The 12805-nt window shown below is 48.2% G+C and overlaps 1 protein-coding gene across 4 annotated transcripts in view; it reads left to right on the top strand.

Moving 5' to 3' along the window:
- The window catches only part of MAML3 (mastermind like transcriptional coactivator 3), a 631052-nt gene extending 623414 nt beyond the window's left edge, over positions 1-7638 (top strand). For 3 of the 4 annotated variants that reach the window (XM_033939537.1, XM_033939566.1, XM_033939556.1), the window contains one exon: positions 4835-7638. In XM_033939537.1, the coding sequence (XP_033795428.1) occupies positions 4835-5823 (989 nt within the window). In that variant the 3' untranslated portion in view covers positions 5824-7638. The remainder of the gene's footprint in view (positions 1-4834) is intronic. The other variant, XM_033939546.1, reaches the window with a different exon arrangement.
- The last annotated feature ends 5167 nt before the right edge of the window (positions 7639-12805 follow it).

The following is a 12805-nucleotide window of genomic DNA, read 5'->3' as shown; positions in this document are numbered from 1 at the left end:
CCCACCCGTCCCCGCGAGGAATCCCCTCCGTCCCCGCCCGTCCCCGCGAGGAATCCCCTACGTCCCCACCTGTCCCTATAAACTACAGAAATAGTTATTTCATTTAATTATGCTACTGAATTAAAGGCTCTGGTAGAAACCCATTTAAAAATAAGCAAAAAGACTTTATTAATTTGGAAATATTAATTGGGAAGAATACATACTTTGTAAACGGGTTTCTACCAGAGCCTCTAATGTTTATAAATTTTTATCAACACAACTAATATACTACTTTATCCTTAAGCAAAAAAAAAAATAATAATAATAATTTTTTTCCTACCTTTATTGCCTGGTTTCTGCTTTCTTCATGTTCTCATTCAATTCCTTCCATCCACTGCCTCTCTTCTCTCTGTGTCTTCCATTTGCTCTGTTACTGTGCCTCTCCCTTTCTCCCCCCTCCCAAATTGGTCTGGCACCCATCTTCTTCCCTCCACTCCCCCCATAGTCTGGCACCTCTGTCTTCTTCCCTGCCAGCGTCTTCTTCCCATTCCCTCTTCCCCATTTCCTTTCAGTGTCCTTCTCCCCCACCATCTTCCCCATGTCCTGTCAGGCAGCATCCTTCTCCCCTCTCTGCCTTCCCCATGTCCTTTCAGCGGCCTTCTCCCCCCTCTGTCTTCCCCATGTCCTTTCAGTGGCATTCTCCACCCCTTTGTCTTCCCCAGTGCTTTCAGGGTCCTTCCCCCCCCTTCCTCCCGTTTACCCCATGTCCTTTCAGCGGCCTTCTCCACCCCTGTTTTCCCCATGTCCTTTCAGTGGCATTCTCCACCCTTTTGTCTTCCCCAGTGCTTTCAGGGTCCTTCCCCCCCCCTCATCTCCCGTTTACCCCATGTCCTTTCAGCGTTCTTTTCCACCCCTTTGTCTTCCCCAGTGCTTTCAGCGGCCTTCTCCCCCCTTAAGCGTCTTTTCTTCTCCACTCCACCTTTCCTCCCTCCCTGCCTCCACCTTTGTGGCGCTTTTGCACCCGACCGACAACAGAACAGGCCCGGTCGGACAAATCTCCCTGTCCTGTAGCCGCGAATCTAAATTACCTTCTTACAGCAGCTGGAGTAGTGAAGCTGCTGTAAGAGGTAATTTAGATTCGCGGCTACAGGGCAGGGAGATTTGTCGGCCGGGCCTGTTGTCGGTCGATCGGGGGACCTGACCGGCTGTGCACATTCTTCGGGGCGGACCGCCCCCTCCCCCCTCTTTCGTTCGCCATTGCCTTCTCCCTACCTGCCCTGCCGCACACAGCCGACTGGAAGTCTTCCTGATGTCAGCGCTGACGTCGGAGGAAGGGAGGGCTTTGCTTAAGCCCTCCCTCCGACGTCAGCGCTGACATCGGGAAGATTTCCGTTCGGATGTGTACTGCGACAGGGCAGGTAAGGAGAAGGAGACTACCCTCGCGGCTCGACCAACCCCGCTGCGATCCAACCCCGCAGGAACCCCGCGACCCTCGGAGGCGTCCCCACGGGATCCCCGTGACCCAAAGGGGGAACCCGCGGGATCCCCGCGGGTCCCGCGGGATTCCCGTCATCCCCGTTCCCGTGCAGCTCTCTAGTGCCTATCCCATAGAAACATCTGCATCATCCACTATCTCCTCCTCTCCCTATTGGCTAAGGATCTTAACATTTGCATCTCCTCTTCCTATAGGCTAAGGCTCTTTACACCTGCATTGTGATGTCATTGAGCTTAATGATTACCCATCTGCAGCATCCACTATCTCCTCCTCTCCCTATTGTCTAAGGCTCTTAACATTTGCATCTCCTCTTCTTATAGGCTAAGGCTCTTTATACCTGCATTGTGATGTCATAGAGCTTTATGGTTATAGAAACATGACGGCAGATAAAGGCCAACTGCCCATCCACAGGAACCATTATCTCTTTCTCTCTCCGAGAGATCCCACACCTCTTTTGTTAGGGTTTTATATTTTGGGTAAGAAGCTGGGGAGAGGTCTTTATTTTTGGGGAGGCTGCATATCTGTGGGGTGCTGGGGAGGGGTGGAATGCCATCGAGTGTTAAATTGCTATTTGTGTTGGCTTAAGTGGGAGGGGAGTTGTTTAAATCTTATTGTTGATACAAAAATAGAGATGCTCTATAAGATTTTGTTACTTATATGTTAAATGGGGTTGCATGATTCATATCTGTAAGAACTGTTTGGTCATTTTAATATTTATTCTGCCTATTTCAAGAAAAAAACTCAGAAAATTATAAAAAGACAATTGACTGTTCCAGGCAGGATTTAATTAAAGAGACTTGTGTTGGTCTGGAAGGGTGGGACTGTTGGTAGGTAAGTTATTGATATATTACAGTAGAGTCTCAGTTAATCGGGACACTCACACAGCTGTTGGAAAAAAAATGTCCCCCAAACAGCAGTGGCAGCAAATCCTCTCTCCCTGCCTCCCTCAAACCCTGAAGCAACTATGAATCCCACTCCCTCCCGCCCCAAAGCACCAACGGGGCAGCGGTCCCAAGCCACAAAGCCTTCCCCCCTCCCTCAAGCACCAAAGTGGCAGAAGCAGGCGGCAGTCCTGAGCCACAAGCTCCCTCCCTCCCTCTCTCTCCCTCCCTCCCTCTCTCTCCCTCACCCAAAGCACAGCGGTCAGCAGGAGGTAGAGGTTTCTCGTGACCAGCCCCGGCAGGGCCTTTCCTCTGATGCGTCCCTTCTGATGCATCAGAGGAAAGGCCCTGCCAGGGGGTTGGCACCTGGGGGGATGGTGGGCTGGTATCGCTGCGCCATGTGCCCCCCCACCTGCTTTTCCCCACAATGTGCCCTCCCCCCCCCCGGCCATCACTGCTTGATCGACTGGCTCCGCTTGAAATGTTCGCCGGCACAAGGCAGCACCTACCAACCTGCTGCTCGCGCGACCAGGAAGCAGCGTCAAAAGGGAGCCAAGCCGGCGTGAGCTGCAGATGGAAGATGCTACTTGCACTAGCTAACGTTTCAAGAGATGCAAGAGAGGAGGCAGAAAGGAGAAGAGGCGCCAGCACCCCCACATAAGGTTCATAGATGAAAGCGCGTGGGACAATTGCGCAAGGACAAAGCCGCTAAGACAAATTCGCGCAGGACGTCAGCTCGCCAGATTAGAAGGTAAGTTTAAAGTGCTCCGTGTAAGGGGGACCCCCCCCTCCCCCGATTTTACTTAGAAATGTTGGCGCTGCCGTTGGGGAGTTTGGGGGGGAAACCCCCATTAGAGAGAAAAGTGTCATTTTTCCCAGTGTTTAAGTGAAAAATTATAGTTTCCTCTGTAAGTGGGGGTGTTCCCCTCCCCACCCCAATGGCAGCGGCAACACTTGTAAGTAAAGTGGGGGGTTCCCCCCCCACAACCCCCTCGGAGCGCTTTAAACTTACCTTTTAATCCTGTGCACATTTGTCTTAGCGTCTTTGTCCGCGCGTGATTGTCTGGCGCGCTTTAGTCCCGTCACCCCCCTCCCCCGTAAAGACAGCACCCGGGGTGATATACCTTCCCCCACACCCCTTACTATGCCACTGTGGGTTATGCTAGTTTGGGGAGTTTACATGCTGTTATGGTGGCTAAATTTTGGCGACTTGTTGCAGAATTCCTCCATTAACTGTAAACTTAAAAAAAAAGGATCTCTAAATATATTTGCAGTGACTGAGCACAGTGAATTGGATAGAGAATATATACTAGTCTTTAAGCCCGTTACATTAACGGGTGCTAGAATAGATGTGTCTGTCTATCTGTCTGTGTTTCTTTATCTCTCTCTCCTTGGCCGCTGTCTGTATCCTTCTGTCTCCTTCTCTCCCCCCCCCCCCCCCGAGCACAGCTGTCTGCCCCCAGGACACACCTCCCCCCCAAAGCAGCCCCCTTTCCCTCTCCCTAACTGTCTCTCCATGGCCCCTTCTGTCTCCCCCCAGCACACCCCTCCCCCCCAAAGCAGCCCCCTTTCCCTCTCCCTGTCTCTCCATGGCCCCTTCTTTCTTCCTCCCCAGAGCAAAGCTGTCTGTCCCCAGCACACCTCCCCCCCAAAGTAGCCTCCTTTCCCTCTCCCTATCTCTCCATGGCCCCTTCTGTCTCCTCCCAGAGCAAAGCTGGCCCCAGCACACCTCCCCCCCCAAAGCAGCCCCCTTTCCCTTTCCCTCTCCCCTAGCTCCCGGTATTGATCCCCTTCTTACCCTTCCCTCCATCCCGGCGTCTTCTGGCCTGCTCCTCTTCAAAGCAGCCTGCGATCTTGGTGGCCGGCTTTAGCGAACCTAGCAGGCCGCTCTCCAACTCGGTAGCACGTTCCCTCTGACGCGATCCCATACGTCAGAGGGAGCGTGCTACTGAGGTTGGAGAGCGGCCTGTGAGGTTCGCTAAAGCCGGCCACGATCGCAGACTGCTCTGAAGAGGAGGATCAGCGGCGGCGGCAAGTGAGGTGACACGGCGAGGACGCGGGCAGGCAGCGAGTGAGAGGCAGCGGCGAGTAAAGGCAGGCGGTGACGCGCCGAGGACAGGGAGAGAGCACAGTCGCGCGCCTTCAGCCCCCGCATGCGCCGTGAGATTAGAATGTTGCCACAGAAGCACACCTCACGGCGCCACACCTCACGAATTTTCAAGAGCGCATGCGCGCTCTAGCGTTATTATTATTATTGATGAGAACCTTTCCTGTTTGGCTGCGAATAAAGGCTTATGGCACCTTGTCCCACTAGGGACCAGTTCTGATTAAACTGGAAACCCAAAGGAGCAGGAGGATAACTCATGGCCAGAACAATAAATGTCTGCTAGTTTCCTTTTAAAGACTTCATAAAGAATACTATCGGTCATGGTAGAAGCAGTCTTTGATGCGTAACTGTATGTTTATTTGCTTTCTGTAGGTTCTCCGCAAGATATAGCAATAGCAAGAAACCAAGCGGCACTTCAGACTATGAGATCCTCAAGAATAATGGTCCAAAGTGCAGGCCTGATGCCGATGGGGCCCTCCCAGAACCCTGGCACACTGCCCACAACAGCTGCCCAGCCTGAAATGGGAATGGTCCCATATAGCGGTGCATCGGCCGGCCAGCCAGGAATGTACAACATGAGCACGGGAATGAACCAAATGTTGCAGCATCCGAGCCAAAGCAGCATGACTATGGCGCACAACCCAGGCCAAGGACCAAGGCAGCCCGCTTCTGCGCCGGGCGCAGGAATGATCAGAGGGTTTAATCAAAGTATTTTAGTGAACTCGGCTATGGCCCAACAGCATCATCAGATGAAGGGGCCTGCAGTTGGCCAGGCCATGTCTCGATCCCAAGCTCCGAGAATTCAGACCATCATGGGAGCTACCGTTTCCCAAGGCACGCAGAACTGGCCGCAACAGAGTTTGCAAGGCATGCCGGGAAGAACTAGTGCAGAAATTGGGCCGTACAGTAACGGCCCGGCTTATCCAATGCAGCCTGGACAACCAAGGATGACCAAGCAACACTTTCCACCGGGACTCAACCAGACAATTGTAGACAGTACAGGAGCAGTAAGAACCTTGAATCCTTCTGTGGGGCGACAAATGATTCAGCCTCTGCCCGGACAACAAGGAACTAACCAAGCACGGTCATTAGTGCCTGGCATGAGCCAGGGCATCCCCAATCTGACTGGTTTTAATCAGACTGCCAACCAGCATATCCTAGATGGTAGCTTCGGTCAGAGTAACCATGGACAAAGCTATGATCGGAATCCGAGTCAGGACATGTCATATAGTTACAGCGAAGGAGCCGAAGGCTCCTTTCCAGGGATTGGTGAAAGTCCTGATCTTGTAGATTCCATCATTAAAGGAGGACCTTCTGACGAGTGGATTCAAGAACTTGATGAGTTGTTTGGAAACCCATAACAGATGGGCTTGTACAGCTAAATATAATTCTACTTGAGGAAATAGGTCGTTATCCCTTCCTAGGTTTTGTTTTTTTTTTTTAATCATGTAACTAGAGCTGGTTGCAGAAGCGACTAAAGCATCGTTGTCAAGTTTATGAAGCAGTCCTGAGTCCACAGTGGTATGTTCTGTGGGGAGGAAAAAGCCAGAAAAATATGTGGCATCTGAGTGTGGTCAATGGAAAAGGATTCTTACAGAGTAATGTGTTATTTTCACACCTTGCCTACTTTTAATTATGAATTATTATGTTATCAAGATTTGAAGTAAGGTATTCAACTTGGAATGAAATCCACCTGTACACCAAGTGGTTGCACACAATTTATCTGTAGGATATAAAATATGCCGAACTTAGTGAGTTCGAGACAAGTTAAAATGAAACGAGGAGGTAGAAATGAGGACCAGGGTAGGCGCTATAGGTTTTCTCTGCCTGAGTGGAGCATTCAAGGCATGCGGCCCTGTCCAGAGTCAGAAAAAGACATGAACTAGCAGAGCAGAAGACAGTCTGTGTCGGCCTGAGATTTTCAGGTAGTTTGGTCGTAGCTAGAGAAGAAGACAGATCCTCTGCTGATCGGAGCTAAGATCTGTACTACTGTACGAGAAGAAAGAATACAGATGAATCCAGTGACGAAATTGTCACAGCCTAGAGGCAACAGAACATTGCCATCAACCCAACCCAACAGAAGAGAGAAGAAACCTCTCCTCAATATATGACAAGCAGGCAGAAAAGGCAAGCAAGATGTCAATCTCAACCGACAGTTAACCAGTGTCATCTCCATTATATGCAAATCTCTGTTGGTTGACATAGACATCTCGTTTGCCTTTCTTGAATGTTCATCAATCAACCCAACATCTGACAATCAAAATTATCTAAAGGAGGTGGGTTTTAATGTGCAGGTATTTCCCTTTGGCCAGAGGCTAGGACACTGCTGTGTTTCAACCACTACTGTGTGGAGTTAGTCTTACGCTTCTTAATTTATAATACATAAAAATTAAACACACACACACCCTAAAAAAGGGATCTCTGACATGATTATGAAACAGAAACAGCAAACTAGTTTAGTTTGATCTTTAACTTGGAAGAAAAATAAAGCCCCCGTGGGAAAACTTCGCACTAATGCAGGGTTGGTTTCTGATATACCTTTTGTAGGCCAATAAATTTCCCCTTCTATGACGGTGCCAATCTGATCGACAGCTATAAAGAATGCTGGATGATAAAATGATTGGAAGAGATTTGCCTATAATGGAGGTGGGCGGGTTCCAGACGTCTGGATGTTCCCAGACATGTCCGGGGTTCTGGACGGCTTTTCAAAACCCGGCACTTTGTCCAGGTTTTGAAAAGAAATTGCGGCGGGAGAGGGCATGCGTGGATGCAACGCGGTGACCGCACACGCGCATGGGTATGATGTCATCGTGTCGCATGCGCGGATGCCTTCCTGCCCGACGAACAGGCAGCGGGCCAGGGCTGGGGGCAGAACTGAGGGCGGAGCTGGGACATAACAGGGTGGGGATGAGTAGAACTGAGCGGGCCTGGTAACGCTATGCAGGTGACAGGCATGCGCATCTGTCTAATGCATATTCATTAGGGATGTCAAGTTTCAAGTTTAATAAAGATTTGATTGATCGCTTAATCGGAATTCTAAGCGATGTACATATTACATATCCTGAAAATCGTGACTAGCTAATGATCCCCTAGGTCAGGGGTAGGCAATTCCGGTCCTCGAGAGCCACAGGCAGGTCAGGTTTTCAGGATATCCACAATGAATATGTACGAGATGGATTGCCTCCTTGCGATGCACATCTAGCTCATGCATATTTATTGTGGATATCCTGAAAACCTGACCTGGCTCCGGCTCTCGAGGACCGGAATTGCCTGCTCTAGGTCAAGTTTGAGAACCACTGACAGTTATGAGAGCAGGGGTTCCAAGCCCAGTCCCCAGGACACACCTAGCCAGTCGTATTGTCAGGACATCCACGATGAATATGCGTTAGATAGATTTGCGTGCACTGCCTTTGTATACAAAGCTGTCTCATGCATATGCGTTGTGGGTGTCCTGAAAACCTGACTGGCTGGGTGTATCTTGAGGAATGGATTGAGAACCACTGTGTCAGAGGGAGAGAGGATTTGAGCAAGTGACAGAATCCCGTCTTAACGCTGGTCAAAGCCAGATTTGTCCACATCTGCTGGCCAAGGAGTAGCAGGCTGGAAGCAGAAATAGTGGGACGCCCCTCCTCCGCTACTGTAAATTAATCAGGGTAGGGAGGCTAAAACGGAAATTGAGGTAGAAACACCTTCACCAACTGGTGAAATTAGCTTTTATGTCACATAGACCTTGTTCAGTTATACAGTTTAAGAAGCATTACAGAACTAAGGTGAGAAGAATATCACTGGTTTTATTTTTCTTTATAAAGCTTCCTCCAAATACTCCATATTGGGACCAAGTACTAGAGAATAAAGAATGACACGGGGACAAATTTTTTTCCCGTCCCCGCAGGAACTCAGTTTTGCCATCCCCGTGAGTCGCTGTCCCCGTCCCTGTAAGCACCGCCTTAACCGCACAAGCCTCGGACACTTATGATTTTAAAGTGTTCGAGGCTTGTGCAGATGAGGACGGAGCTTAGGCATTGGTGGAATGAGGCATTATGACATCACAGTCTGAGCTCTAGAATGTTGCTACTTATGATTTTAAAGTGTTTGATGCTGGTGCAGATGAGGACGGAGCTTAGGCATTGGTGGAATGAGGCATTATGACATCACAGTCTGAGCTCTAGAATGTTGCTACTTAGGATTTTAAAGTGTTCGAGGCTTGTGCAGATGAGGACAGAGCTTGCAGGAATGGGGCAGGAAAAGAATTCACGGGGACGGGAAAATGAGTTCCCGCGGGGACGGGGAGAAAAATGTGTCCCCGTGTCATTCTCTACTAGAGAAGTAGATTTTGACAGATTTTTTTTTTTTACTATGGTGCTGATGTACATGTAACGTGTAAAATGGTTATTTGTAAATATGTTTTTATACAAATACAGTTATCACTGGGTCTACGAGCTGTAAAAAAAAAAAGATATATAAATATAAATATACTGTTTGTTTAAAAAAATAGAGTATTTTATTTTCTTGTTTAACTCATCCTCACTGATTCCCAACCTGTACTGTGTACTTTACTGGAGCTTGCTCCGTTTTCTTCAGATTTTTCTAGTTTTCTGCCCTTACTTTGTACATTGAACATTGCTTATTTCTCGTTCACAAACTGTACGGACCTCTATGACCTGTAGAAATAAAGTGATGTTAACAAACCAGTTTTAAAGAAAAAAATAAAATAAAATAAAACATATAAAAGATGGTTCCTTAACCTGACTTAATGCAAGGTTATTCTTAGAGCCCTGTCAAAAAGCCGAGCCAAGGAGCCAGCAGTAGGGCCGCTGGCAACAACATTCCGCTCAATATTTGGCGCAATTTAACTGGCCAGGAACTGCTTCTGACCAGTTAGATAACATTTAGCCAGCTAAGCACTAAAATTCAGCGCGAGTTGGCTGCTGAGTATAAGCACTAAGGCCCGGATTCTCAAAACGGTACCAAATTTCTAGGTGCCAGTGGGCACCCGTACCTCCATTAAAAGTGCCATCCAAATGGTATTTTTAACCAAGATTGGAGGTGCTTACCGGCACCTAGAAAATCGGCGCCGGAATCACACCTACATAGGAGTTTTAGGTCATCGAACGCCAAAGTAGGCGTGGCCAACACCAGATGTGGCGTTAGGCCGCCTAAAGCGCCTACTTAGGCGCGATTCACACGAAGATAGGTGCGGAAATGTAGGCCCAAAAAAACCCCTAGCCTACATTTCCAGCGCCTACCTTTCGCATCAGCGCAGTTCCGAAATGGGCGCCGATGCGGTCAATATTGGCGCCGGTTTGAGAATCCAGTCACTCGCTGTGTCGCACAACATAGCCGGTTAGTGCCAGTATTCCTTGGCTGACCGGCTAAATTTGGTGGCAAGATAGACCCGCATGAATAGTAGGTCTAGCTTTGGGCACTATAACTTAGCTGGCCGGCCGATGAATATCGGCTTAACTAGCTCTGTTTCTAGCGGCCAAAAGAACCCTGAAAATTCATTGCCGGTCGCTGGATATGGCCCGGCATTGAATTTGCAGCCAACCGCAGGAGTCAATCCGACTAACTCCTGTGGTCTGAATAGCAGGCTGAGAAGGCCATGTTGGGCAAAAAAACAAGAGAAGAAAACCAACAAAAGCCCAAGGTTTCTACAGTAAGAGACGGAGAACCAGAAGCCAAACAAGACCTCAATGTTATTGAGATGTTGTTTTATTGTCAAATTCAGATGATTCTATCCACATGAGAGCAAACTGACCCAATAGTTGGTGACGGGACCCGACATGGTCCATGTTTTGGTTCAACTGAACCTTCCTTAGGGGTCCAAGAAGCGGCTCACATGTATGGTGGTCAATGGGATGTACCATACCATACCGATTCTTGTATCCCGCAAATGTCGACTAGGAATCATTGCGGCTTATATAATATTAGAAATGATACAGAGGTGTATACCATATGTACATGAATACATTGTAACAGATCAGTGTAGTGAAGAGAATAGATGTGTTTTATTGCCTTCCTGAATTGGAAGTGTGTGGTAAGTCGTTGTAGGCTGCTTGGGAGTTCATTCCAGACTTTGGGTCCTTGGAATTCAAAGTTGGTCTCCAAGAGAGCTTTATACACCAATAACATTAAAAAGACGAGCAAAAAGCAAATCTCCAAGGGCGTAAAGACGCCAAGGATGAAAAGCGGCTGCAGTGAATATCAGGCCCAAGTATCTATGGCATATCCAATGTCATTGCAAGTCATTACTAAACAGCAAGCAGAAAAAAAATACACATTTCATGTTTTGCCATTCACTAATAATAGCGCCCACTATGGGAAGAATTGTATAAGAGGCACCTAAAGATAGGCGCCTATCTTCTTAGGTGTGATTCTACAAAAGATAAGTGTCCATCGGCGCCCAACACCAATGTAAACATGTTTAGGGGTGGAGAAAGACTCAGGCACCGCCAGGCGTGATTCTCAAAAGGACTTAGGTATCTGTAAAACACTGGCCTCCATTACAGGCACCTAAGGGCTCCTTTTACTAAGCTGCGCTGGCGGTTTTGGCGCACGCAGAGCACGCACTAAATTGCCACGCACACTAGACGCTAACGCCACCATGGAACTGGTGTTAGTTTTTACGCGTAGCACGGGGGTTAGCCCGCGATAAAAACGCTAGCGCACCTTAGTAAAAGGAGCCCTAAGTTTTAAGTTCGGCACCGCTACGTGCAATTCTGTAATAGTGATTGACATGCTTTGGGCGCCCATTACAGAATCTGGCCCCATAGGAATAATTCTGTAAAGGGCGCTAAAATTAGGAGCTCAAAATCTGTGTGCTAAGGTAGCCTTCTGTAGTGGCATGTGGTTATAAGAACATAAGAATAGCCTTACTGGATCAGACCAATGGTCCATCATGCCCAGTAGCCCGTTCTCACGGGGGCCAATCCAGGTTCCTAGTACCTGGCCAAAACCCAAAGAGTAGCAACATTCCATCATCTCAAAGAATATCAAGATTCCGGAACCCCAACGAGAGCAACATTCCAGAGCTGAGATTGTGATGTCATAATGCCTCATTCCACAGTGCCTCAGAGCCAACATCATCAGTGACGTTACAATGGCTTAATTGTCCTATACTTGGCTCACGTAAGAACTTACGAATAGCCATACTGGGTCAGAATAATGGTCCATCTTGCCCAGTAGCCCATTCTCACGGTGGCCAATCCAGGTCCCTAGTACCTGGCCAAAACCCAAAGAGTAGCAACATTCCATGCTAGTGATCCAGGGCAAGCAGTGGCTTCCCCCATGTCTTTCTCAATAACAGACTATGGACTTTTCCAAGATCTTGGAAATAGTTACCAGGTGGTCGCGTTACATGTTGTAAACTTCAGCTAAGAGATTGTGGCCCTGAGGAAACCCCCTAAGGGTGAAACATGTTGGCGTACTCATCCCTTATTATATACCACCCAAGTTAAGTATGAACATAGTAGCCAAAAAATTTGCTAAGTTGAAGGTTTAACATAGTGAATTTAGTGAATGAAAATTGTCTTAAAAGTGACCCGGTGAAGACTGGATGCATAAAGCCAGTTGTTATGAAAGATTTTGAACATCTGGTGGCATTTCTGAGGGTCTGAAGATTATTACATAAACAAGAAATTGAGGGTAATCAAGGGGTGGCTTAAGGTTACCATCTCTAAATATCAGTCTTATTGAGGGAGACATAGAGGAAGCCACTGCTTGCCCTTAATCGATAGCATGGAGTGTTGCTGCTCTTTGGGTTTTGGCCAGGTGCTGGTGGCCTGGATTGGCCACCGTGAGAATGGGCTACTAGGCTTGATGAACATTTGGACTTTCCCAGTATGGGTGTTCTTATCCTCTTACGTGTGGCTCTGAGGCATTATGACATCACAATCTCAGCTCTGGAATGTTGCTCTCATTAGGGTTCCGGAATCTTGCTATTCTGAGATTCTGGAATGTTGTAACTCTTTGGGTTTTGGCCAGGCACTAGTGACCTGGATTGGCCACCATGAGAACGGGCTGCTGGGCTTGATGGACTATTGGTCTGACCCAGTGGGGCTGTTCTTATGTTCTAACATGCTGGCACTGTTAAGGGATGCCCAGTCACCACGCTTTGTCCTAGACTTACCCTATTCTCAGCAACAATTTTTTTAATAAATCAGACATGCTACCTTTTTGCAACTGTCATTGTTATACACATAAAGGCGGGCGCTTAAAAAAAATCTACACAATGCAAGAATGTACTGTGTATGCCAACGTAGCCTGGGAGGAGGGCAGAGAAGTCTGCCGTGAACAGTCCGATCACTGCTTGCCCTGGATCGGTAGCATGGAATGTTGCTACTC

This window comes from Geotrypetes seraphini, chromosome 1 (assembly GCF_902459505.1).
Source record: "Geotrypetes seraphini chromosome 1, aGeoSer1.1, whole genome shotgun sequence".
Taxonomy (NCBI): Eukaryota; Metazoa; Chordata; class Amphibia; order Gymnophiona; family Dermophiidae; genus Geotrypetes; species Geotrypetes seraphini.
The sequence above is the reverse complement of the archived record's forward strand: the minus strand, read 5'-3'. Positions and strand labels throughout refer to the sequence as shown.